Raw genomic sequence first — 27,895 nt, forward strand, 5'->3', positions numbered from 1 at the left:
CACGAAGTCAATCAATTTTCTTTTAATGGTCAAATTATTTACACGCCATGAGACACTTTAGCCTCAAATATAATAGAGAAAATGTAGAAGAGCTTAAGACTCAACGCTTAGTTAGGACAACGCCTAATGATATAAAAAATAATATAAAAACTGAATTTCTTACAACTAAAATGAAAAATAACTATATACACTAAGATCTAGTAAGATGTTAAAGAAAATTACATGTTTATAATTTATACAGAGTACTCTATTAGCCATTGGGTTTCACAAATAAATGTGACTACTGGCTTTCTCATTTTGTAATAGCTTGTGATAATGAAGCGACATTGGATTTTCACTTGCCAAAAGTACTGTGATCATAATCTTCCTTAACACCACGAAGTTACATTTACACACTCATTATTTTCAAGTTGAACAATGGAAACCACTCAATTAACTAATTGTGTAACCAAAATTGGTTTGTGTGAGTAGTTCGACACTCTCACTCCTTAAGAGAGGCTAGGGGTTTAAGCCCCGCTCTCGTATGGAGTCATCATTTTGACCAGTACTTTACCCTTTACGCGCCGACCCGGTGCGAGCGGGAATTAATATGAGTTGTGGTACAAGCTTAAAGGTGCCTCCCACAGTTGGGGCTCACTCAAAACTACCCGGTGGTTTAGACCAAAAAAAAAAAATTATAAGTTGATTAGATCCATATTTCTTCCTTAAGTCATGAAGACTTGTATCCGTACGAGTGTAGCTTTCTTCCATTGGAAAAAGTGTTAGTCTTGCATCACGGGCGAATTCAAAAGACCATTATTTTTCTTTTAAATGCACTCCAAGTCCTTTTGAAAGAGTTAAATAAAACAACATCGATATTCACAAAAAGCTTTGCACAAAACGATCCATTTTGTGCCAAGTATAAAACCCAATTGTACGTGCAAGCAACAACACCACACACACACGCAATAGCAACAAATTTCCGCTCTTTTCTCCATCGCATGAATTTAAATTGCCCTGAGATTCATTTTATCCGTCACAAGTGGAAACACATGTTTCCAAGGCTCGTTCCAGTGCTTAACAACTGAATTCACTACCACCAAAGTTGGAAGCACATATCCAAAAAAATTGTGTGATGATTTAAGCACTAGAACGAACCTTGGAAACATGTGTTTCCACTTGTGACGGATAAAATGAAGGGCAGTGCAGGTTATGTTAAAATTGAAGGATTATAATGGGGTACATATAGATGCGAAGGCTATTGAGGATTATAAGTTAGTTTTTGAATTCCTCACATGTGTTGAGGCAGGTGGAGTCTGCTGATTTGCAGAGATCTTACTTTGGGAACTAGCTTGAGAATGCTATAAAAGATGCTACCAATGTGAAATTTAGGATCCCAAACACTTGTCGATATTGAATCATTTGAGGTTTTATTTGTCTGAGATGATCCAAAATTGCATAGGATTGTGTTCTTGGATGATGATATTGTGGTACAAAGGACCCAACATGGTTGTAAAAAACTGACATGGATGGGAAAGTGAATGGGACAGTGGAGACTTGTATTGTTTTTGGATCTTTATTTATTTAATATAGTTTTCTACAGTGACTTAAAACAACCTGCTACTTTAATTAACCATTGACTCATCTCAACCATTCGCTAAATTCAGTTTACATCCGACGGCAGTGCTAAATGAAGATAAAAAGTGTGGTATATTACAATTGTTGCAACATAGGCGAGTCCTTATATTTAATAAGCACCAATGACATCTTTTTAAAAAGCGGGCAAAGTGGAAAGCTCAATTTGGAACTTTTTTTTCTTTATTCTTTTCTCATCTGATTCCTTTTAAGGATTCCTCGCAAGAGTCTGCCTTTTTCTTTTGTACGGACACTTTCTTGCTTGTGAAGTAACTTCATTTTGTTTTAACACGTAGGGGTATTAAAAAAAATTGTTTTCCATTTAAAAAAATAATAATAATAAGTTGTTTTGAGGATGGATTTCTAAAGGTGACCTTGAAGCGGGTTCCTGACATTGTGGTGGTTATTTTGGTTATAAAGAGAGAGAAGAAATGATGATGGACGGTGAAGCTAGTAATAGTGGCAGCAAGAGAATAAAATCTATCAGGCACATACGATTTTTTTAAATAAATTTTATTTAAAATATATATTTGGATTATATATGTATGTTTATATTGTTTAAATAAATTTTATTCAATATTATGTTTATTTTAATCATTCATATTTTCACACTAGTTTAACAATATAATCTACTAAGTTAATATAATTGTTTTTAAAACTCAAATTATTTTTAAAAATAAATTTTAACAGGTTTTTAATTAATTCTCTTTACAATTAATTATTTCTATAACACAACTAACAAAAATTATTTTATAAACTACATAAATTGACCCGAAGTCATAGAAACTCAAGCTTCACTCTTCTCTTTCAAAATTATGAAATTAATAGTAATAAATTATTTATTTTAAATAATGGGCTCATTGTGTGGGGTTATTGACAACATATTTAGTTTTTGCATTCACAACAAATATTAAAATAATAGAATATCTTAAGAAAAAACACAAATTTTGCGACTGGGATTTGTTCTTTGGTCTCGAAAGCCCTAACAGTAATTCTTACCACTGCAACACTTTGTTTGTTTTAAACGTAGCCAAAGTTTTATTTGTTTCTCTCATGAGGGGCTTAGGCTATCTTTAAAAGGAAAATTAATGAACTAGAATGGTGGCATTCGATTATGATTCAATAAAATATAAATCTGAGGAGGTTGAAACATAAAATTTACTTAAATAAACGGTAAATTTCATTGACAAATCCTTATGTTTCAATTCGAGCCATAACATATAGAGATGGCAGAATTTGTCACAACACAGATAAGACATGATTTTTTTGGGTTTGCATTGACATAAATTTGCACAACATGACATGAGTAATAATCATGTTGTATTTATTTATTTATGAAACATATATCAATAATTATATGGTAATATTATTGAAAAAACAACTATATATATATATATATATAAGTTTTCCAATTAAGGATCCCTAACTTTAATAAAATCAAGGATTAGTTAAAAGACAAAAAAAATTAGATTTTAATACATTACATGATAAAATACAGTGCATTCACTACTACAAAAATGACCTTCATTGACACTTAGTTATTGACACTTTACAAAAAGTGTCAGTAATTATGTACATATGCACCATTTTCCGCTTTTGACAAATAGGTATTAAAGGTTATTGATACTAGTGTGTCAGTAAATTAAACATCAAAGATTATTGATACTAAAGTATCAGAGATAAAAAAAAAATCATTAAAACTTGTTTTAGTTCCGATTCGAACCTAAGACCTCTAAGGTTTAAAACTTTAACATTTAGAGCACAAACCATCGAACCCTGTTGAATCAAGCCCAAAACAACATTTGATAATATTTACAAACAAAAATTGTAAATAGCTACAGCACAAAACCTATACTTAAGATTTTTCCCCATCTAGCTATCGTTCCTAAACTCCATCGCTATCTTGCCTTTATCTTCCTCTTTCTCTTTCGTTTTCTTCTTGATCTCTTCTGTTTTCTGTTGTCTATTGGCAAATTAAGTTCAATTAATCCAAATAGATAATGAAAAATTAAAACTTTGTTTCCTTTTTTCCATTTTTCCAAATTGAAAAACGAACCAAAACCCTAATTGCTTGTTATAGAAGGGGCTTTTTCTCCAACTAAACATCTAGTGCCTCTACTGGGCAAGCAAGTAAAAACCACCAACAAGGGATGAAGTGGCTACCATAAGTTGCATATTCAAGTAATCTAGCTCGTTCTCCCTCACAAGCTAAGTTTGGAGAAAGAACTAAGGGGGTTGTCAGTTGGTAATGACTTAATATTTTATTTTTTTTCAATTTAATTGATGGATTTGTTTTAATTTAGCTTATGATTAATTTTTTTTATTTAATTTTTTGGGTTGTTTCAGATGTTGCGAAATTCTACCAATAGTGTGATGCTAATGGGTTTTGTCTTCCATATCTTTTTTCTTTTATTTAATTGTAATTTGAATTTATTTTTTTCTTATTTTTCCATATTTTCATTTACCGGTAGTCCAAAGTACAAGCATTTCTCTCTCTCTCTCTCTCTCTCTCTCTCTCTTTCTCTGTGACAGACCTAGCTCATTGGAGCTGGCTCGCCGTTGAGTCGCAGTCGTCTCTCTTTACTGCACTGGAGTTGAAGTCAGTACTAAATCGAAACTTCTGCTTACCTGTCAACACAATCCAAACCGTAGCTGCTGAAAATATCCAAAACCCACCCACAAATCGAGACCCAAATCTTCACTCACTCACCGCCGACACTCTTTACCACCAACAAACCCTTTATAACCCAAGAAACCCAAACCCTTGTCATGAGATAATACCCAAACCCTAGCTGCTTAAAATTAAGACATCCACTCTAACTTATTGTCGTGCCAAACAAACCCTAGCCACGCTATAATTCGCCATTTCACACACTAAAGAAAACACTTGCTATTGTTCAAAGATCACAGTTGATGAAACCAGGTGTGTCACTATTTTGTGCGACAATATATTTAGGATTAGATTTCATGGGCAATGATTCTGCCAAGAGAGGCAGTTCATCTATTATATATGGTGCTTGAATCGCACTTGATTCGCCGTAAGAAGTTGATGTGGTGAGACACTTGTTACTTCTGGATTTTGCTGGATTCCTATAATGAGGAAAAAAATAAAGAGAATTTGATTACAGTTTTTCAAGTTATGTAGTTTTCAATGCCAGAAAATTTGAGTTGTATATATAGTGAAATTGTCATTGAAATTTAGTTCTTAATTTGAATCACGGGCTTAAACATAAGCATTATATGTTTAAAAAAATACATCTTTTGTAAAGATTATCCCCAAGTCCTTGCTAATAGGAACCCTTATGCCTATATAACTCTCTTATGCTTTTCATGTTTTTTTTAATGACTCTAACATCTTTAATTTCTCTAATTCCAAGTTTATGATGCTTACAAAATAAAGCCAAATTTGTTATTGTTGCTCTCATAAGTTCATTTCTTCATGACCCACCATGCCTTTTTACCCCTGTTTTTGATTGGAAGTATTGAATTAATATATATTTGAACTGATTTAGTAAAAATCTACTCTTAACCTTGTTACTAAATAAAGAACTGATTTGTCTTATTACCTTCAGTTAAGCAGTGAATTGTTCACAAGTTAAAAGCAAGCCGCAAATGATTTTCTTGTCCATTCATTATTCATTTATAAGATATGCTTGCTGCTGGTGAAGGAAGGCCACATGCTAGTTGCTGCAAAATGGAGTTTGTAGGTGAATGTTTATGGACTAAAATATATAAGTGCTTAACAGTGTTTTGATTTTCAAATTTTATAGGTACATGAATTGAATTGCTATTTTGATTTGTGTAATGCAAAATCTGTTATCTTTTTTCCTCTACATGTTAAGAGTAGGTAGATTGGTAGTTGTTTCATGCATGGGTTATTTAAGTCTCTTGAAGATGTTCTGTGTAATGTGAAGCAAATGAGTACTTGGTTATGTTCATATGTTAGACACCAATAGTATGACTTACAAATGAGTGACAATTCGTAACTGACTTAGCAGTGAGGTGACTTGTAATGTGTACATGTTATATAGAACATGAGTGATAATTAGACCAATCTTCTATCTTTATCTTTATTCCTCTTCTTTTTGTTTTGTTCTTGAATGTAGGTAATCACATGCCTATTGCCATATTGTTCACTGTCTTCGAATTTTTTATGCCCTCCAATTGTTTGATAAAAAGCCTGAATGAATCTTGGCACTTCATTTCTGGCAGCCCATTTCTACATATGAGGAGCTAAGGAATATGGAGTTAAAGAGCTTGAGGAAAGGCTTATGGTTTCTACTTGAATCTATATCTATATTGTTTTATATGAATTTGGCTTATTGAAATTACATTCCAGTAGAATAATAAATGAATAATGAAATTTACTTTTGTGATTTTCAAAATGGATGGAGTAAAATAATGAATAGCTATCCTTTCCGTAAATAATTTTAATTTACAAAGGCAATACTAATTTATATATATATATTTCATACGAGGAGTTGTATAGTAGGCATAGGGATTGAGGCTTTGTATCTACATCAATATTTGCATTAAAGTGGTTAGTGTTGGTGTTCACAAGTTGTTTCGGCTTCAAAGATTATTATATAAGTTGAGTAAACAATAGTAATTCATATAATAATGTAGATCAACACTCGTTGAAATATCTTTTTTTTTAATTAGCATGATCTTCAAGATATTCAGTGTCTTCCTATATAATTTTGGATAAAAGAGTAATATTGTTGGAGCTCATTTAAAGCGCATAAAGTGTTTTGAATTGTTATCACATGGATATATGAAATGAATGATAATTAAGTAGTTTACAATTTAATTTTTGGTAAATAACTTGTTGTTTTAAAATTAAAGTTCAAGGGAATTGATGAATACGCCATGAAAGAGGTCTCACGACTTCGTGATCAATGGGCTACGTATGTTGTCAAGTTAATTACAACTTGTAATCATGAGGTAATGTATGACTAATTTATGATTATTTTTGCTTTTAAATTTCAAGACTTATTTTTTTGTGGTGTACTATTTGATTTAATGTACTTGTAGGTGGGAAAAAAATGAAGCCACGTACGGATATTCAATGACATTATTGAGCATATTCTTGTTGGTTAATGTTTTTGAAACTTGATTTTGTACTTTGTTATTTAAAACATGTCCAAAACTTAATATGGTACTTATTTTTTTTCTTTACCAAACAGTGGTGTAGTTGAATTATGTTAATTTAAGTGATGTATTTGCGATGTTTATTATGTGAATTGTGTTGCAAGATTTAGTATATTTAATATATTTCTAGTTTTTTTAATTGTAAAACAAAGAGGAAAAATATAATTAAAATAAAAATATATTATTAACCAAATGCAGCATAACATCACTAAATACTAATACATAAATCACTAACATGTAAATAATATTATTAAATATTAAAATCATTGTGTTATTTTTTTAATGATACTATAGTTATACAAATTACTGACATATAAATAGTATTATTAAATATTAACACCATGGTGTCATTATTTTGGTGATACTATAATGACAGGAATTACTGACACAAAAATCACTGACACTAAAAATTAGTATCAGTGTGTTCTGACTTGAGCATTACTGACACAATTAACAAGTGTCAGCAAAAGTCATTACTGACACTAAATTGGTGTCAGTAAAACTCATTTTTTTAGTAGTGATTGGAGTCTGTGTTTATTTTATCTTTTAGCTAATTCCTGACTTTATTAAAGTCAGGGATCCCTGATTGAAAAACTATTATATATATATATACTTAACACAAAATTAATTAATTATTCGTATCATAAATCATAATCTTATTCTATCGTAAACTTATATTCATGTGATGCTAAACTATTTATGACGTCCATAAGAATAATATTGACATATATTAGCTATTTTTAAATTTTTTTTTATAAAATATGTTAAAAAGGTCATAAATGTGTTATATTTTAATTATCGTAAACTATTTATGTCTAAAAAGGTCGCATCATATTTGCTTAAATTTGACACAATAAGAAGAAGACATGATACAAATATGATATGATAATAACACAAATACAAAGCCTGAACTCTGGGCAACGTGAAGGAGTTGAGGAGGAATAGTGGGAAAAACTATATTACCATGAAAATTTTATATTTTTAGACACTTTTTGGACGATGTCCAGAAAACTTCGCAAGGGAAAAAGGCAACTTAAATCCCCAAGATTTGGGAAAATAGTCATATAAACCTTAAGTTTTTAATAAGGGTTTTTGATCATAATATCATTTATAGATAGATAGTAGCTAACAAATATCATAGTATCATTTATAGATAGTAGCTAAAAAATTGACTTTAAATTTAGTTTAATATAATACAAGATTTTAAATCATTTAGAATATTTTTTAAATATTGAAATTATTTTAAAATGTATCTATTGGACATTTATTTTAATATTATGTTTTTATTTATTATAAAACATTAGAGTCATTTTTTTTTTTGAGTTAATAGAGGCACATGATATTATAGTTAAAAAAATGTTTTGGTGTCCCTCGTTGAAAACTTGGATTTTACATGACTATTTTTCCAATCTAGGTGTAGATGCACTTTTCCCTTTGGTAAATAACATTGTAAAAACTGAAAATAATACCGCCAAAACTAAAATATTGCAGCAAAAATTAGGACCTTTTTTATTTTTTATTTTTGATATTTAACATACTTTTATGGTAGCTTAGCCCTTGATGCCAAACCCTGTAAAGTTTCCAAAAGTCTCTTGGCCTTGACGTCTAATGGAAATAATAATCAAAGAAACTAAGTACTTTAAAAAAAAATAAAAATAAAGTAATTAAATATAAAAAAATAAGAAGACCCGGAGTCAACCAAATTTTCCATTTGTTCAATAATTTTCTTTGGACCTTGTTGGGTTAATGTATCTTACGTAACTATATAGCTCAACAACCATCATTTTCTTTAGTTACAGAATCTGAAAACAACTTTCTTTGTCAACTTTTCTTTAATAACATCTTTACAGAAAGCATTTATTAACCATTGTGTTCCACAAATAAATGTGACTATTGCCTTTCTCAATTTGTGACAGTATTTGTAAAATGAAGCGACATTGTTGAATTTAGACTTACGAAAAATGCTTGATTATAATCTTTCTTATCATCATCGTCATATGAACTTTCATCCTTTATTAAATAAAAATTAAATGCTACGATTATTTTTCATTCTTTCCTATGTGAACATTCATCCTTTCCTATGTGAACATTCATCCTTTAGTGGAGAAATGAAAAACGAATTAATGGGATTTCCAAAGCAAGTACAAATAATTGATATATGTTTAAAAAAAAATGAAAATGAAAAGATTGAATGAATGAAGACCCTTTAGTTCACTCGGCTACAGTGTGTAAGCCTTTTCTTTTCTGTTTCCTTTTATTAAGGTTTCTTCTGTTTGTTAAACGATTTTCAAGAGCCTTTTACTTTTGTAGTATGCCACTTGCTTTCTTGTGAGGTAACTTCATTTTGTTCTAGCACGTAGGGTACTTTTTTTCTTTTTAAAAAAGTTATTTTGAGGATTTAATGGGGCGATTTTGAAGTGGATTTTTAACATTGTGATGTTATTTTGATTGAACAGAGAGAAAAGAAATGATGGAAGGTGACGCTAGTAGTAGCAGCAAGATGAAGAAAGCAGTTCCCAATGACTATGGTTTCATTGATACTATATTTTCTTGGTCTCTTGAGGACATTTTTGATCAAAATCTTTTTAAGGACAAGGTTTGTTTTCTTCTTCATTTTCACCCTCATCTCTCAGCCTTCTGAATAATTTTTTATATAGATTCTTGATGATATTAAAGGTTTGCCTATGTTATTGTACATTTATACAATGTTTCTATTTTGGAGTTGAGACTTGATTCTTTGTCATTTTGACCATTTATAGTATGTAACTACATAATAAAAATTAGAACCTCATGCTGATGATACATGTATTGTAAAATCCTTCAAAGTTTGGAGCTAATCAGTTAGTTTACCGTTTATCTTCCCCCCCCCCCCCCCCCCCCCCCCCCCATTTTAAACTTAGCGAAGGTTGGACAAAGCTAAATCGTTTTTTAACTTTCTATCTTTCCCTGGATTTGAAATTAGGTGGCTTACCTTGAAAGCCACTCGGCGAGACACTGGGGTTGTTTATGTTTAGTTACTAGTTTGTTTGCTATCTTAATTAGGTATGCTTTGGCCGTGATTGGACCACAATAGTTTCTCCTGTATTTAAATTATGTGGAACTAATTTTGAGATTAAAAGAAGGCGGGAGAATATAAGCTGTTATCAAAATCATATTGCTTATTAAATGTTTGTGAATGCTTTTGGATCAAGTTTCTTGGGCTTAGCGTTTAACTATTTCCTATTGACAAAGTTATCTTCAGTGATTGTAGCACGAAGACAATAGATTGCTTATGCAAACTTCTGTGATTCTCCATTGTGGCTGTTGCTGTACATGCTCTAACATCCACTTGTGTTTTCTGGCTCTGACGTTGTGCTATATTTTAAACCTGAGATTCTTTGAGCTGTTCTCTTCATTTTAAGTCTCTGCTAGCTAAGTTTGTCTTATATCCAATTATACACTAACTGCTGTTTCATTTCTTCTAGGTGGAACAAATTCCACTATCGTTTCAGTCTGTCAATCAGTATTTTGAGTCATTTGTTTTCCCCTTGTTGGAAGAAACACGAGCCCAGCTGTCCTCAAGCATGGAAAAAATTTCAGAAGCTCCTTTCGCTCAAGTGGTTGATCTTGAGGATTCCAAGCCATATGGAGCGATGTTGTCTGATGTTAAGGTTGATTACTGGAGGAACAGATTCAGTAATTATAGCAAAGAGTCTTACAAAGTACTGCCAGGGGATATTTTAGTTCTAGCCGATGCTAAGCCTGAAACTGCTTCTGATTTGCGGAGGGTGGGAAGGATGTGGACTTTTGTATCAGTCACAAAAGTAACAGAGGACAAGAATGAAAGTGATACTACTTCCACTTCGTTCAAAGTAAAGGCCTCAAAAGAAAACCAAATTGATGGTGCCAATAAATCACTGTTTGCAATTTTCTTGACAAATGTTTCTTCTAACACAAGAATATGGAACTCCTTACATATGTCTGGAAATTTAAAGATTATCAAGGAACTCTTATGCACTGATTCAGTGGTAAGTGTTTCAGATTGCATCCACTGGTATGAAACATCCTACTTTTATATGAGGGAATGTGTGATGAATTGAATGTAATGTAGTTTCAAATTAGGATAACATGAATGACTTTTAGGGTCGTTCAATGTAATTATGCCTTCTGACATTTACTGTTGATTGATTGCTAAACTTCAATCTTGCTGTCAGGTTAAAGAAGATTGTGAACTCTGTCCTGTGCAAAGTGATGGCATCTGGAATGATATATTTGGTCCTAGTTTATCTTCTACCCTGAATGATTCACAAGCACAGGCTGTTTTATCTTGTCTTCGTCGTACACATTGCGACCACAAGGCCACTGTTGAACTTATATGGGGCCCACCAGGGACGGGGAAAACTAAAACTGTGAGCATGCTGCTTGTTTCCCTCTTACAAATGAAATGTGGAACCCTTGTTTGCACCCCAACAAATGTTGCAATTATGGAAGTTGCCTCGCGTGTTGTGAAACTGGTGAAAGAATCAGTAGAAGGAGATCCTGGAAGAGACATTCTGTTTTTCCCACTGGGAGAGATTCTCTTATTTGGAAATAATGAGCGTTTAAAAGTTGATTCTGGAGTTGAGGAGATATATTTGGACTATCGTGTTAAGAGGCTTGCTGATTGCTTTGCACCTCTTACTGGTTGGAGACATTGCTTTGCTTCCATGATAGATTTTCTTGACGATTGTGTTCCTCAGTATCATATTTATATGGAAAATGAATCGATGAAGCAGAGTGAAGATATTAATGGAAACGAAATCAAAGAGAAAGAATGCAGGAAGGATGCTGAAGTGAGCAAGGTAGAGATCAAAACATTTCTTGAGTTTGTGAGAGAAAGATTTAAGTGTACTGCAGCTCCACTTAGGAGTTGCATTTTTAACTTAGGTACTCATTTACCCAAATCTTACATTGGGGAAGATAATTTTCAAGTCCTGGGAACTGTTATAAGTTTACTTGATTCTTTTGAAACCTTGTTGTTTGAAGACAATATGGGTTCTGAAGACCTTGAGGAACTTTTTTCACATTCAGTAGATGAAGATTTCTCAGAGTCAATTGTGGATATAAAATACATGTTGCACGAGAGAAGAAGCAAATGTCATTCTGTTTTAAGAAAACTCTGGAATTCTTTTAGCAGACTCAACCTTCCAAGTGCTATGAACATAGGATTACTTAAGGATTTCTGTTTTACAAAGGCTTCCTTAATTTTTTGCACTGCATCTAGTTCATATAAGCTGCATCGAGTGGCAATGGAACAGCTGAAGTTTCTGGTCATTGATGAAGCTGCACAGTTGAAGGAGGTTGAGTCTGCCATACCTCTAAAGCTCCCGGGTATACAGCATGCTATCCTCATTGGTGATGAGTGCCAATTGCCAGCGATGGTTGAAAGCAGTGTATGTTATTGTTATTTGGACATCTTATATGTCTTTTCCTTTGTCTTCTTTGCATTTCACCCTTTGGTTAATTGATTTATATATATTTGATTTTCACTTCTTCAAATTTCTCGCTTTTTTACCTTTCTTTTCAGGTTTCTGGTGAAGCTTGTTTGGGTAGAAGTTTATTTGAGAGGTTAAGCAATTTGGGACAAGCAAAACACCTACTCAGTATACAGTACAGAATGCATCCATCCATTAGCTCCTTCCCAAACTCATATTTCTACGATAACAAGATTTTTGATTCCCCTAATGTTAAAGAAAAAAACTATGAAAAACGATTTTTGCCTGGGCGAATGTATGGTCCATATTCTTTCATTAATGTACTTGATGGAAGAGAAGAGTCCATTGCCCACAGCTATAGAAATATGGTCGAGGTATTTGTAGTGATGAAAATTCTCCTGAACTTGTACAAAGGTACGTCTTGGTGGAGCCTCATTTTTGCAACCATCTGAATATTTCAGCACCACTATATAGCTTGTGTTTATTTGACCTTTGATATTGTCCTTAGATAAAAAAGACATGCCATCCATCTTTTCGACATTTTCTGCTAGTACATGACTGTGTTTGTTCAACCACTCTTACACTCCCATTTGAGACTACATTACTACATGAATTCATTTTATCTCCTGTTAAACATATTGAAGAAAAAGAGGAGAGTAATTAGATGCAATGGTAATTAAGAGATTGAGCGATGCAATGATTATATAAATGAAAAAGTTTGAGCATTCTGACTGCATTATTGGTAATGAGATATCCAGTCATCTTGACAGAATATGCATCTTTTAGCTTTCCTTAGTGCATAATGTAAGTAATTTATGCTCTAGTCTAATGAAAAAGTGTATCAATGTGAAATATTTCTTTCTGTCAATGTACTTCGAATACTAATAACACATCAATTTTTTGATATCCTTGCAATATTTAACATGAAGCTTGGATTGAGTCAAAAGAGAAGCTCAGTATTGGTATAGTGTCACCTTACAGTGCACAAGTTGTTGCAATTCAAGAAAAACTTGGAAGTAAGTTTGCGAACAGTGCAGGCTTCGCTGTGAAAGTGATGTCCATTGATGGTTTCCAGGGAGGAGAAGAGGACATAATTATAATTTCAACCGTAAGATCCAACAATGGAGGATCAATTGGTTTCCTATCCAATCCTAAGAGAGTTAATGTTGCTCTTACAAGGGCTAGGTAACATGCAATATCTTAGAATATTACTCCTTATATTACTCCTTATTTGGAAATTATATTTAACTTCTATGGTGAATAACTTTTGTCCATTTGAATCCTTATAGGCACTGTCTTTGGATTTTGGGGAATGCAAGAACTTTAACCCGTAAGAAATCTGTTTGGGAAGCCTTAGTACATGATGCTAATGCTCGTCAGTGTTTCTTTAATGCCGAAGATGAAGAGGATTTGGGCAAAGCAATATTGGGGGTGAAGAAAGAGCTTGATGAATTTGATGATCTCCTTAATCCAGGAAGTATACTTTTCAGAAGTCAAAGGTGGAAGGTACATAATTTTAGCCCACATTACTTTCTTACCCAATCAGTGTTTCCGTTGTGTTTTGTTACTAATTATTTTCTCCTTTCCTTAGGTTAATTTTAGTGAAAACTTTTTAAAATCATTTCGAAAGCTGACTTCAGACCAGACCAAAAAGTGGGTTACACACCTTCTGGTGAAACTTTCTAGTGGCTGGCGACCTAAGAAGAGGAATGTTGAAATCATTAAGCAATTCAAGGTTGAAAGATTCTACATTATTTGCACCATTGACATTGTCAAGGAATCACAGTACTTCCAAGTTTTGAAAGTCTGGGATATATTGCCTCTGGAGGATGTCCCGAAATTGGTGGCACGTCTGGATAATATACTTGCAAAGTACACTGATGAGTTTATTAATCACTGCAAAGAGAAATGCATTGAGGGGTATGTCTATTCTTTTTAATTTTTTTGGGATATGAATCAATGTTGAAATTTCTAAATGTTAGCTGCATTAATTGCTTGGACTGAAAGGAATAAGATTGTTTATTCATCTTTGGTTGAAAATTTGTTTTAATTATTTTGGCTTGTTTCTTTGCACCCAGGAATTTGGAAGTTCCAAAGACTTGGGCAGCCACTTCAAAAGTTGTCCGGTTCAAGAATCTTGCTGACATTGACAGTGATAGTGGGAGTGACCTGGGTGGAGCTGCTTCTGATAGTACAAGTTACGTTGAGAATTCAAATGTGAGTGATAGTCTGCTGCTGATGAAGTTCTACTCCTTATCATCAGGTGCAGTGAGCCACCTGCTGTCTGACCGTGACGGCAGAGAATTGGATCTTCCATTTGAAGTGACAGACGAGCAATTGGAGATGATCCTTTTTCCTAAAAGCTCCTTTATACTTGGTCGGTCGGGTACTGGGAAAACTACTATTCTGACAATGAAGTTATTTCAAAAAGAAAAACTTCACCATATGGCAATGGACGGATTCTATGGAGTAAACAATAGTGTAACTCTGCATAGTAGCTGGGAAAGTGGGGCTGAGGAGGATCTTGGGGAGACTGAAAGGCCCATCTTGCGCCAACTTTTTGTGACAGTTAGTCCTAAATTATGTTTTGCTGTAAAGCAACATATATCTCAAATGATAAGGTGCGTGGATTTGTTTTAATGAAATGTCTGTTATTTTTTTTTTTTAATTTGAAAAAAAAAGTTCCCTCTTCACCTAAAATCTAGAAACTTTGAATTTGCTTGAGTAGAAGAATAAGTCAAGTTCTAGATGATTGGTTTTCATTACTACTTTTAGTGTGCCTACAAATATCAAATGGTAGAAGGCATGTAAATGTGGCCAAGTTTAATTTAAAATTTTATTATCAAACATTTTTAGTCTTGAATGAAAGTAAAAACTTCTAATGATTCCAAAACAGCTTTTTAGTTCTCCCTGTTTTGTGGGAAAATTTGTAGGTGCACTTTCTGTCTTAAATTACCATGAATTGAAATGATAGTTGGGGGTTAGATAAAAGAATTCAATTTTTCCTTCCTGTTTTGTTAGGGTCTGAAAAAAAATTGAAAATCTTAATGGGAATACAAAGTTTTAGGCTTCTTAGTTCAAAACATAGTTCAATGGATCATTTTGTTGGTATTGCTTTTTGTCCCAATGAGCATGGAAATGGAGTTTTACTTTTAAATATCGATGAATCTTTAAAATTCTGAATCTCAACTTTTGGTTTCAAATTATTGTTTAAACGTATCTCATCGTTTTATCCGCATCGAGCCTTGCTTTTTGGTATTCAAAGACGTTTTTTACTTGTTAATTTGGATTTATGCATCTACAAAATCACATTACAAGTTTGATATGCAATAGAATGGTGTTGAAGCAGCCTACTTTGAGTTTGTTGTTGCTTTCGCATTGTCTGAACAGTGTTTAGCATTTTTACTTTATCAGCTGTATTAAATTGCTTTACAATTTTAATGTTTTACTTGACATTTAAAGCATAGAAGATGTCTCATTTCTAATGATTGGCCTCGTTAAATCTGCAGCTCTGCCTTTGGTGGGAAGTTTGTTGCAGAAAGCAGGTTAATTGATATTGATGATGCAGCAGAATTCAAAGATATCCCAAATTCTTTTGCAGATATTCCAGCTGAGTCTCACCCACTTGTCATAACATTTCACAAGTTCTTGATGATGTTGGATGGAACTCTGGGTAGTTCATACTTTGAGAGATTCCATGACATAAGGAAACACCATGGTCAAGTTCGAAATTCAAGCTTACTTTTCTTACAGACCTTTATTAGGACGAAGGAAGTTAATTTTGAAAGGTTTTGTTCATCATACTGGCCTCGTTTTAATACACAACTAACAAAGAAGCTTGATCCTTCTAGAGTTTTCACTGAGATTATATCTCATATAAGAGGTGGCCTCCAATCCATTGACGTTGCTGATGGTAAATTCTGTCGAGAGGATTATATTAGATTATCAGAGACCAGGGTTTCCACTCTCCTCAGGTCGGAGAGAGAGAAAATTTATGAAATTTATGAAAACTATGAACAAATGAAGGTGAGAAATGGTGAATTTGATTTGGCTGATCTTGTTAATGATCTTCATCGTCGATTTAAAGAGGAAAGGTATAAGGGTGATGAATTTCATTTCGTTTACATTGATGAAGTTCAAGATCTTACCATGAGTCAAATTGCACTATTCAAGTACGTCTGCAGGAACATTGAAGAGGGTTTTGTTTTTTCTGGGGATACAGCACAAACAATTGCTAGGGGAATTGACTTTAGGTTTCAAGACATACGATCTCTCTTCTACAAGAAGTTTGTTCTGGAATCAAGAAATACTAGAAATGTTGAAAGACAAGAAAAAGGACAGCTTTCAGACATTTTCAATCTGAGTCAGAACTTCCGTACACATGTAGGTGTTCTGAACTTAGCTCAAAGCGTCATTGAACTTCTTTACCGGTTCTTCCCGCACTCTGTTGATATTTTAAAGCCAGAGACTAGTCTCATATATGGGGAGCCACCTGTTTTGCTTGAATCTGGGAATGATGAAAATGCAATCATAAAAATATTTGGAAACAGTGGAGATGCTGGTGGGAATATGGTCGGTTTTGGAGCAGAGCAGGTTATATTGGTCCGTGATGACTGTGTTCGGAAGGAAATTTCCAATTATGTTGGGAAGCAAGCTCTTGTTTTGACAATAGTAGAGAGCAAGGGCCTTGAATTTCAGGTGATACGTTACTTAAAAAAGTTTTTTATTATTAGTGGTTAAGTAGATTCATGCTATCTTCTTTTGAGTGCTCCTAATCTATGGTGATCATTAACAATTTTGAAAAGGCACTATTTCCTTTCTGTTACCTGTTATCTGATGTCAGATTCTTCACCATGAACAATGTTGGATAAGCATATGCACAACCAAAAAATTGTAACTCCTGTTGACTATTTCGGAGCTGGGTTGTCAGTATTCAGTTTCCTTATTGTTGAGAATGAATACATAGGAAAGCCAAGCTTACAATATGCTTGGATGACACGTTTTGTTGGAGGCGGGAGGGAGCACGTTTGAAATAATAACGTACTGCAAAGTAATTGCAATTCAAGTGTATATTTTCCTCTTTAAAATTATTTATGTTCCTAGGCTTTATCCTTTTAATAAAACCCAAGTACTTTTTCTCTTCTTTTTATTTATTTAAGTATTGAATTATTGGAAACGAAACCCCCTCCTCACCCACTCTATTGATTCGAAACAAGGACATACCTATAGAAATAAAAGCATGAAGAGAACCGATTCTAAGAGAGTAAAGTACGACACTAGGAGTTATTTTACTGTCCAGTATGATAATATGAGAAACTGATAGACTACACCAGCTAATGTTGCAACAGCCCTTTCAAGCATGGTTTTTACCTTTTTAGGAGATTTTACTGTGCATTATGATAATATGATAAAGTCATACTGTACACTGACTAAAGTTGCAACAGCCCTTCAAGCATGGTTTTTACCTTCAACGTTTTCACCTTTAACTCATTTTTATTGTCTAAAATGTTTGAATTCATACAGCCAAATTTATCATGTCTTGTCTTCATAGGTATTTATTATGAATCCTGAGCTTTTCCATGATCTCCTTCTATAGGATGTGCTGTTGTACGACTTTTTTGGCTCTTCACCTCTTAAAAATCAATGGAGGGTGGTATATGAATACATGAAGGAACAAGCTTTGTTTGATTCCACATCACCTGGGTCCTTCCCAAGCTTCAATGAAGCTAAACACAACGTCTTGTGCTCCGAACTGAAGCAACTATATGTAGCCATCACTCGTACAAGGCAAAGGTTGTGGATATGGGAAAATATGGAGGAGTTCTCCAAACCTATGTTTGACTATTGGAAGAAAAAGTCGCTTGTTCAAGTCAGGCAGTTGGATGATTCACTTGCACAGGCAATGCAAGTAGCAAGCAGCCCAGAGGAGTGGAAGTCGCGGGGCATTAAGGTTTGCATAATTTTGAAACTTCTTATATTTTTTGTGCATGTGTGAATCTGTGAAGACCTCTGTTGTTGACATTTTGAATGTATTATGCTCCTGCACTAACACTGACATCAATTTTGTTGTTACTGTCATGTGTCTATTCCTGCGCACTATTGACATTCATATTTAGGCTGCGTGCATAAATTACATTTAAAAAAAAAAACATGGTGATCATGATTACCATCACCATTACTTGTATAACCACTATTTTATCATTGTCAAAACATGGTCAGGGTTAATATGGCTATGTACTTTTGTTTAGGATTTAGAATACTGCTATTGGTGCTTAAGTAATCTGCACTAAATGATAGAATGACAATGACATTGCTGGTAGTGATGCTGTTTTTGTTACCTTCTAGTTATGCCAGCTAAATATATGCTGATGTTGATGTTGATGTTGACGTTGATGGGCGTTTGTTTCTTGTGAAAATTAGATACTGATTTTACTTTCTACTGATTATTTATTGTTTTCAGCTGTTTCATGAGCATAACTATGATATGGCAACTATATGCTTCGAAAAAGCGAAGGATTCCTATTGGGAAGGAAGGTCTAAAGCAACCGGCCTCAAGGCAACAGCTGATCGTTGTCGCAGTTCAAATCCTAAACAGGCTAATGTTAATCTTAGGGAAGCTGCTAAAATTTTTGAAGCCATAGGCAAGGCTGATTATGCTGCCAAGTGTTTTTATGATTTGGGGGAGTATGAAAGAGCAGGTATTAATATTTAGTGTTGACCGAATATAATGCTTTGCTATTGCTGAAGTTATGATCTTATTGCCTTACCTCTTAAACTTAAAAATTATGTCATCATTTTCCATCTGTCTGATGGTTGAATTCTAACACTTCTGATATTCGTAACTTGGTACTTTCAGGATTGTTATAGATCATAGATAGAACTTTATGATATTTTTGTTTGACTTTTTGAGGCATAAATTTGACAATCAGATTGACTTACTTATTCATGCAGGTAGGATTTATTTGGAGAGACGTGAGGAACCTGAGCTGGAAAAGGCTGGGGAATGTTTTTTCCTGGCAGGATGCTATAAGCTTGCAGCAGATGTGTATGCCAAGGGCAAGTTTTTCTCTGAATGTTTAGCTGTTTGCTCCAAAGGAAAACTTTTTGAGATTGGTTTGCAGTACATGAACCACTGGAAACAGCACGCCGATACAGATGTTGGTCATGCTAGAAGAAGCAAAGAAATTTACAAAACTGAACAAAACTTTCTACAGAGTTGTGCTCGTCATTATCATGGGCTCAAAGACTATAAGCTTGCAGCAGATGCGTATGCTAGGGGCAATTTTTTTTCAGAATGTTTAGCTGTCTGCTCCGAAGGAAAACTTTTTGACATTGGTTTGCAATACATTAACTACTGGAAACAGCATGCTGAAACAGATGTTGGTCTAGATGAAAGAAGCAAAGAAATGAACAAAATTGAAAAAGACTTTCTATGGATTTGTGCTCTTCATTATCATGGACTCAAAGACTGTAAGCTTGCAGCAGATATGTATGCCAGGGGCAAGTTTTTCTCAGAATGTTTGGCTGTTTGCTTCGAAGGAAAAATTATTGACATTGGTTTGCAATACATCAATGACTGGAAAGAGCATGCCGGTACAGATGTTGGTCTTCTTGTAAGAAGCATGGAAATTAACAAAATTGAACAAGAGTTTCTAGAGAAATGTGCTATTCATTATTATGGGCTCCAAGATAAAAAATCCATGATGAAATTCGTAAAATCTTTTCGTTCCGTGGATTTGATGCGCAAATTTTTGAAGTCTTTAAGTTGCTTTGATGAGCTTCTGGTGTTAGAAGAAGAATCAGGGAACTTCATGGATGCTGCAAATATTGCAAGACTGAGAGGAGATATTTTTCTTGCTGTGGATTTGTTACAGAAGGCTGGATGTTTCAAGGAAGCATGTAATGTTACTCTCAACCATGTTATTTCCAACTCTCTCTGGTCACCTGGGAGCAAAGGCTGGCCCTTGAAGCAGTTTACTAAGAAGAAGGAGCTTCTTGAAAAAGCCAAGTCACTGGCTAAGAATGAGTCGAACCAATTCTATGAATTTGTTTGTACTGAAGCCGACATTTTGTCAAATGATCAGAGCGATTTATCGATCATCAATCAACAGTTAAATGCTTCTACGAGGCATCAGAGTATCAGCGGTGAAACATTATCTGTCAGAAAGATTCTGGATTTTCATCTGAAAACAGATTCCTCTAAATATGTGTGGGGGGATGAATTGGTTTTAGATCTAACATATTCAGAGGAGATAATTTGTAAAAACAGGGTTTCTGTTCAGAGTCTGGTCTATTTTTGGGACTGCTGGAAGGATAAGATCGTGAATGTGATTGAATATCTTGGATGTCTCAAAAGCCAGGACTTTAGTGACCATGGAAGTTACGGGGATTTCTGCTTGCATTACCTTGGTGTGTGGAAGCAACACAGTAATCTGGATACCGTCTATCTTTTGTTGAACTCTGATGCTGATTGGGTGCGAGGATTGGGCAATAGATATGCTTCATGGAGTTGGAAGTTGCCCTCTATCGATGTCCATCAGCTTGTCTCTGCTGGTAAGAATTATTGGAGTTCTGAGCTGCTTTCTGTTGGTATGAAGGTCTTGTACTATCTTGAAGCCCTTAATAAGCAGTCATCCACAAATTCCCCATCCGTGTTTTCCCAAGTACTGTGTCTTAATTGTATCAATGAGGTTGCAAAATTTCTTTTGAGTTCCAAACATCTGAACCTCAGCCACCATGATGCTGAGATACTACAGAAATTTGTTGACCGATCAACTGAGCATTTCTTTGACTCTATATTTCCTCTAGACTGGCGAGAATCACTGAAAATGAATATGATTACTTTGAAAGGAACTGAGTTTTATAGGAACATCATCAAAGAAGTTATTTTTAAGCATTTGAAGGACTCTCCATCTTATGGGCGAATTGGAAGCGTGTTGGTAATGATTCTTGGGTCTGGCAAACTGGGCAATGATGTATATGAGAGGGTTGCGAAATGGTTTGACGGAAATTCACTGGGGAAGGAACTTTTCGAGAGTCTCTCTTGGAATATGGGATCAGAATCTTGTCAGGGATCTGCATCATGCCATAACTTTGATGAATTGAAAGAATCTCATATTCAGAAATTCTATAAAGCTCTGGTAGATATTTATGGAGCCAACTGGAGGAAAGTGCACTATATAACACCCGCTAGTTTCTTGTATCTCATAGAGCGTCTTTTGATTTTGTTGTCCAGATTGAATGGCTATATTTTTACTACGAAGTCATCTTTTGTTGATTGGTTTATCTACCAGGAAGGGAGTACCAATCCAACTTGCAGCTCATCAACTGATGTTAAACAATCCTTTGGAGGTGTACTTGAATTTATTGGCACCGTTGTAAGGCAGTTCCTATACAATGGCAAGGAAGTGATGGAGTGGATTGGAAAATCTCATACAAATATCACGCACTACCACTCATTGGTGGTTTTGAGATTGGTTGTCATAATCTGTTTGCTTCATTTGAACTTCGGTGGGGATTCTCTAAATTTGCTTCTTGACCTTCTGGGTAGGAGCTACATCTGCAATAAGTTGCCACGGGAATTTTATGATGCCCTTCGCAGAAGACGAAACCGTAGCCTTCTGGATGTTATTGCTGAAGCATTTATAAAGATTGGCAATCCTCTTGTGCTTGCAAGTTTGGGAGATAATTGTCCGAAATTTGCCGGTCGAGATACAATTTTTGTAGACATGGTGACCAAAAGCAAGGAGGACATATTAGCAATCTTGTTTCCGGTAATTGAAGCCTCTGAAGGTCATGCTGGGGCTGCAAAAATGAAAGCTACAGATTTACAAAGGGAAGTACTGTCTCCAGACTGTCAAGAACAAGGGAAGAGTTCAAATGTTTCATCTTCTAATTCTGTTTCTGTGCAAGATCAGGAAATAAGTACATTGAAGGTAAAAGCGGGTGACCTGCCGGTGAATCTCGAACAATTCTGGAAAATATTTGAAGCATTAGAGTTTGAAGACCATGTGTTCAAATCCTCAACTATTAAGGTAAATGCCAAACTGTTTTCACACTGTCAGCTGTCTTCATTTTAATGTTCTGCACACATTTCCGCCAATGCCATTTTTGTTTGTTGATTTATTCTTTTGCGTATTTTTCAGGAGGATGTGAAGAAAAGTATTCAACTTTTATCTGCTGCAATGGATGGATGCTTTCAGAAAAACTCTTTTCATGGTGAAGATAAAAGCCGATGGGATGAAGCAGCAAGCATGCTTGATGATCTGAAACAACTTGATGGTGTGATCAGGTCAGTTGAAAAATGGAAGCTGATTTGCACAGTTCATGAATATATATTTTCAGAGTTATTGGTGGCAACTTATATTAGTTCTTGTTTTAGAAGGCAATCCCAATCTGCATTTGCTTACATTTTGTTGATGTATTATATTAGTGCTCACTATCACTCACTTTTCTACATATAATTTCTTCAGCGAGTGGAAACACGAGCACCTTTCCACGCTGGGAGAAATTTACAAGAGATTACAGTCAAGCAGACCAAAACTGGAACCTTTCTTGAATCAGCTATTTCAGCAATACACAATTGGTAAAGGCAACTCACTAGAGGCTGGAGTTGCATCAGCTGGAAAATTTGATGTGGGAAACACTGATGGCAATGCTGATGAGGAAAAGATGATACCTACGTCATCAACCAGTGCTTCTGAAGCCCAAGGCAGCAAGCAGTCAAAAACCTGAAGACAAGAGGGCCGGAACCAGCAAGTCCAAGAATAACAAAGAGAAGAAAGGTGGCAAGAAACACAAGTAGCCCTGTTTGGAGTATTGCTCTTTGCTGTATAGTTAATTAACTTGTGTCCTTTACTTAATATCGTGCAATTGAATTGGTATCTGTACTATCGTATGCACATTGATCATGGGCAATAAAGTGTCTCGTGTCTTTTAGGTTAAGCGAGCATAATTGATGAATTATATTGGTGCAGCAAGTAAAACTCTCACTTTCTTCAGTTCTCGACGTGCCTTGCCCTGAACTTTCTTGCTCTGAACTTTGTGATTTTGTGTTGCAAAAAAAAATTATACGTGACCTTACCTACAATTAAAAATCCAACATAGGAAATAAGGTCCCAGTCACTAGGGAGATTCAAACCCTCTAAACTCCACTATAAAGATAACATGATGAGGTGCCAACCAATCCGACTAACTATAATTAGCTCAACGCGTCTTATTCTGACTTTTGTGACTTCATGTTACCAAAAAATTATATTGGCCTCCAATTAAAATTCAACACAAAAAATAAGTTTTCACAGTCACTAAGCAGATTCAAACCCTCTTAACTCTACTGCAAAGATAAGATGATGAGGCGTAGGCCAACCCGAGTAATTATAATTAAAAAATAGAAAATTAGAAATTATTTATTTGTTTTTATTTTGGATAAATATAGTACTCCAGGCCTTGGTACCAAAGCCTCTTGGATTTCCCAAACCTCCCAACCTTGACGGTTGAAATATAATGGAAAAAATAATCTTTTTAGAATAAAAGTGGAATATTTAAAATATAAAGAAATGAAATAAGAAGACCTTGGGTCAAAGATATTTTTCATTTTATAAATTTTTTTAGTACAATATCTAAACAACTTTCTGTGTCAAACTTTTCTTTAATTATTATTTTTTTTTTGAAAGACTAATTACTTCTTTATGGAAAGTATTATTAGCCATTGAGTTTCACAAATAAATGTGAATATTGCCTCTCTCATTTTGTAACAGTTGTAGGAAAATGCTGCCACGTTGTTTGAATTGACACTTGCCAAAGTACTTGATCATAATCGTCCTCAACATCAACAAGCCACACATGATCTTAAAAACAATAATAATAATAAAATAAAATAAAAGTCACATTCATTTTCAATCCTTCCAAGGTAAACGTTCAGCCTTCTGTGTGGAGAAATGAAAGCAAATTAATGGGATTTCAAAAGCAAGCAGAAATAATGTAAACAAACGAACATATTTGTTTACATTCATCCGTCTGTATTTTAATGAGCCCTTTTTCTTTTGTACTATGCCACTTGCTTTAACTTCATTTTGTGTTGAACACGTAAGGTACTTTTTTTTTTTTTTGAAATTATCTACCGTTCACTTTTTTTTTTAATTTTTTAAAAATATATAATTCTTTTTTTTTTTTAGTTATAATCCACCTAAAGTTACATTTCTTTTCACATTTTCAATTCCATTTGGAGACCGTTAAGAAAACTAATGGAATATTATGTAAATAACTTTTTTACCCTCAAATATAAAAGATAAATTATCCTCCAACCACTTTTTTCTCGTATTTTTTCAAAAATACACAATACTTAATATTTTTTTTACTGAACTTCACTTGAAATTATATTATTTTGCACCTTTTCACCACTGTGTCATTGTAAAATGGTAATTTTACCCTTATGATGTCAGCAAAGTTCTAACAGTGTTATAACGAAAGTGAACCTATGAAAAAAATGTCAACTTCAGGTGGAGCGCTGCAAAAAAAAAAATATTTATGTATTTTAGAAAAATGATAAAAAAAAGAGTGGACGGTGGATAAAAAAAGGGTGGACGGTGGATAATTTTTTTTTTTTTCTTTTCAAAAAGTTATTTTAAGGATTGAAAGGGTGATTTGGAAGTGGGTTTTTAGCAATGTGATTTTTATTTTTTATTATATAGATAGAGAAGAAATGATGGAAAGTGGAGCTAGTGGAGCTACTTCTCAATGATTATGATTTCACTTAGGAGAGTTTAATGGTCTAAATTTATTGGATTTTGTCAAATTTAAGTTCAATCTATTATATATTAGATTTTATATTTTGGATTTAATCCAACCCATTCATTGATTGAAATCTAATATATTCCAAACTAACAAAAAGTCAAATCCAATTTAATCCGATACGATCAATCCAATTAAAAGAAAAATTTACAAATAAAAATCACCGATTGCTCTTGAGAGTGTTAATTAACAAAAATTAAAAAAAATAAATAAATCAACTCCTTTAATATTTTACGATTCATTATTATATGGCTTTAAAAAAAAGACAATTAAAATTTAAATATTGAAAGCAAACATTAGCTGCGGCTTGCAGTTTGTCCTCTACATTATTATTGTATATTTATTGTAACACCTTAAATTCACTCAAGAATCTCAAGAGGAATTTGGAAGGAAACCTTTTAACATTAGATCTTTATTATTATTCCCAAAAGAAAATCAATAATGTCCATATTCGAACATAGTCTCTAAAACAATAAATATAACAATAATCCTCCAATTATAAATTCAACTCTAAAATGATAACCAAAGTAGTAATAATTTTTCATCACAAAAACACCCAAAGTTTTCAACTAACAATTCATCTTCTCTAAACCGAAAAGCCCATATCTCTAAAATCAATCTGTAAAATGTTGGAGACAAGGGGTGAGCCGTTAAATCGGTAGTCAAACTCATGCATAAGGTTACTAATAACAATAAAGCACATAATAATCATTATGAAGTGACCTCTCATATAATTTTTCTGAATTATGGATTTTCACTCTTTGCCGCCTTAATTTTGTCAACCAAGGTAGGTTGAACTCTTAAATGAGATAAGACCTCAATTATATGGAGAAAGGGATATTATCAATTTACTACCAAAGTTTTACTGACATATCATGTCAGTACCAAGGTTTGCCGAAAAGTGCATTTTACTACCAAAGTTTTTCGCGGTTATCATTTTACTACCAATCCGTTAACAAAACGTTAGTGCTCAACGGAAATTATGTTAAAAGACGATTCTGCCCCCGGGAACGTAAAAGACAATTTTACCCATTGAAAAGAAAGAAAACTACAGAAGCAAAAATTACAAGAAATGCCCAAGAAAATAGCCGTTAGAACCAAAAACGGCTATTTTCTTGGCTTATAAAAGCTAGAATTTACAGGCTTACAAACATATTAGCAAACTATTTCATCAACACCAGTAGCCTCACAGTCATAATCAACACAGTAGCCTTATAAACACACTAGCAAACCCATTTGAAACACCCCAGCAACCTCACTTGAATACTAACAACCTCATCTCAGCAGCAACAATCTTATTTCAAACACACTAGCAACCTCACTTAATCACTAACAACCCTATTTCAAACACACCAGTGGCCGCATTTCAACCCTAACAACCCTATATCAACAGCAGCCTGATACTAAACACCAGCAACCCCATAGTAAACACCTGCAACCTCACACCAAAAGTACTGAAATTTAAACACTTTTGTCATACAAAAACAACAAGAATAAGGCAAAACAAATACTTGAATTCATTGAAAACACAATATCCACCTCTTTCTTATCTTCAGTCAAAACCAAATAATTTTTCACCCTTCACACATATAAATTCAAACAGAAAAATGGCCTCCAGCAGCCACACAAGCATTAGTCCTAGGGCTCGAGCTAAGAAACCTACAGAAGTAACCTGCAATCCTAAATATTGCAACTGTGGAGTACATGCATGTGCTTTGGTGTCTACTACGTCAGAAAATCCTAACAAATTATTTTGGATATGCAGGTATAAAAAGTGTAATTTTTGGCAATGGGCAGCAAAAGAAGATTTAGAAATGCATAACAGCACATCTAGTTATGGCTTGAACCTAAATGAAGATGTACTGAAGATGAATGAAAGACTACGATGCATTGAAGCGAAGCTAAAATTGGTCATAGTTTTTATTTGTGGCCTCTTGATAGGCTTATTTATGAGAAAGTAATGTAATAGAAGTAATTTAATATGTAAGCAAAGTCAAAATTAATCTAAAGTACTTCCATTATCAATGGTGAAAAATAAGAGTTTGTGCCTGAAATGCGTATTCGCAGAACTGTCAGTTTGTGAATTCAAAAAACACCACAGCAGCCTAATGCACTAATAATAGTTTGTGCATTTAAAACACCACAGCAGCCTAATGCACTAATAATAATTTGTGCATTTAAAAAAACCACCACAGTAGCCTAATGCACTAGTGACAGTTTGTGCATTTCAGATACATAATATCCTAACAATAACACTCTGCTAACCATCCATGAGCTGTGAAGCTTGTGAGCCTTGAGTTGGATTTGGAGAAAGATTGTCAGCTTCATATCGGCCTGCACAAATATATATATAACTTCAGTATCTATGAAGTATTCACAAAATTATAACAATATCAAAAAACACCACAGTACCTCTTCTTGCTCTGCTACCTCGACCTCTACCTCTAGATGCCATTCTTCTTCCTCAGTCACCTCCTCTTACTCTGCTACCTTGACCCCTGTTACCTCCTCTTCCCCTACTATGCGTAAACCTCTCGTTTGGACTACTTACAGCCTATTTAAATTGAAATATATAAATATAAAAAAATTATGCAAAACTACAACAAACTAAAAATTATTCCATATTCAAACCAACATTTACCATTCTTTTTCTTCTCTTCGAAGTATTTTCTGCATTAGAACTTTCTCCCGACCCACTGAGACCCTATTTAAAATTACATATTCAACAAAAATTAATAAAGAATTAAGCTCAGTATACACAAAAATAATTTTTGAAGTAATACATTGATACCTGATTCTGAGCTCTTATTTGTCTTGCTACTGATGGCCTCAATGTGCACTTTCGGACATTGTGGTTCATCCCACCGCAAAAAGAGTAGCAAACATAG

At 34.0% G+C, this 27,895-nt stretch overlaps 1 protein-coding gene and 1 long non-coding RNA gene across 3 annotated transcripts in view; one reads left to right on the forward strand and one right to left on the reverse strand.

Annotated features, from left to right (window-relative positions):
- Nucleotides 1-27,895, reverse strand: part of LOC127899155 (uncharacterized) — a 93,245-nt gene that overhangs the window by 46,268 nt on the left and 19,082 nt on the right. The window contains exon 2 of the long non-coding RNA XR_008051087.1: nt 17,918-18,049. This is a non-coding gene — a long non-coding RNA (uncharacterized LOC127899155). The remainder of the gene's footprint in view (nt 1-17,917; nt 18,050-27,895) is intronic.
- Nucleotides 8,824-23,162, forward strand: LOC102607027 (uncharacterized). Of its 2 annotated transcripts, none has more exons than XM_052432245.1 (15): nt 8,824-8,993; nt 9,222-9,361; nt 10,230-10,772; nt 10,959-12,176; nt 12,311-12,632; nt 13,148-13,403; nt 13,508-13,724; nt 13,810-14,138; nt 14,297-14,839; nt 15,728-16,916; nt 17,815-18,168; nt 18,679-18,916; nt 19,170-22,252; nt 22,364-22,509; nt 22,691-23,162. In XM_052432245.1, the coding sequence occupies exons 2-15, from the start codon at nt 9,233-9,235 to the stop codon at nt 22,950-22,952; spliced, it is 8,829 nt and encodes a 2,942-aa protein (XP_052288205.1). In that variant the 5' UTR covers nt 8,824-8,993; nt 9,222-9,232; the 3' UTR covers nt 22,953-23,162. The 2 variants fall into 2 exon arrangements, with proteins under 2 accessions (XP_052288205.1, XP_052288206.1); XM_052432246.1 differs by having other exon boundaries at nt 8,970-9,098.

This window comes from Citrus sinensis, chromosome 8 (genome assembly GCF_022201045.2).
Source record: "Citrus sinensis cultivar Valencia sweet orange chromosome 8, DVS_A1.0, whole genome shotgun sequence".
Taxonomy (NCBI): domain Eukaryota; kingdom Viridiplantae; phylum Streptophyta; class Magnoliopsida; order Sapindales; family Rutaceae; genus Citrus; species Citrus sinensis.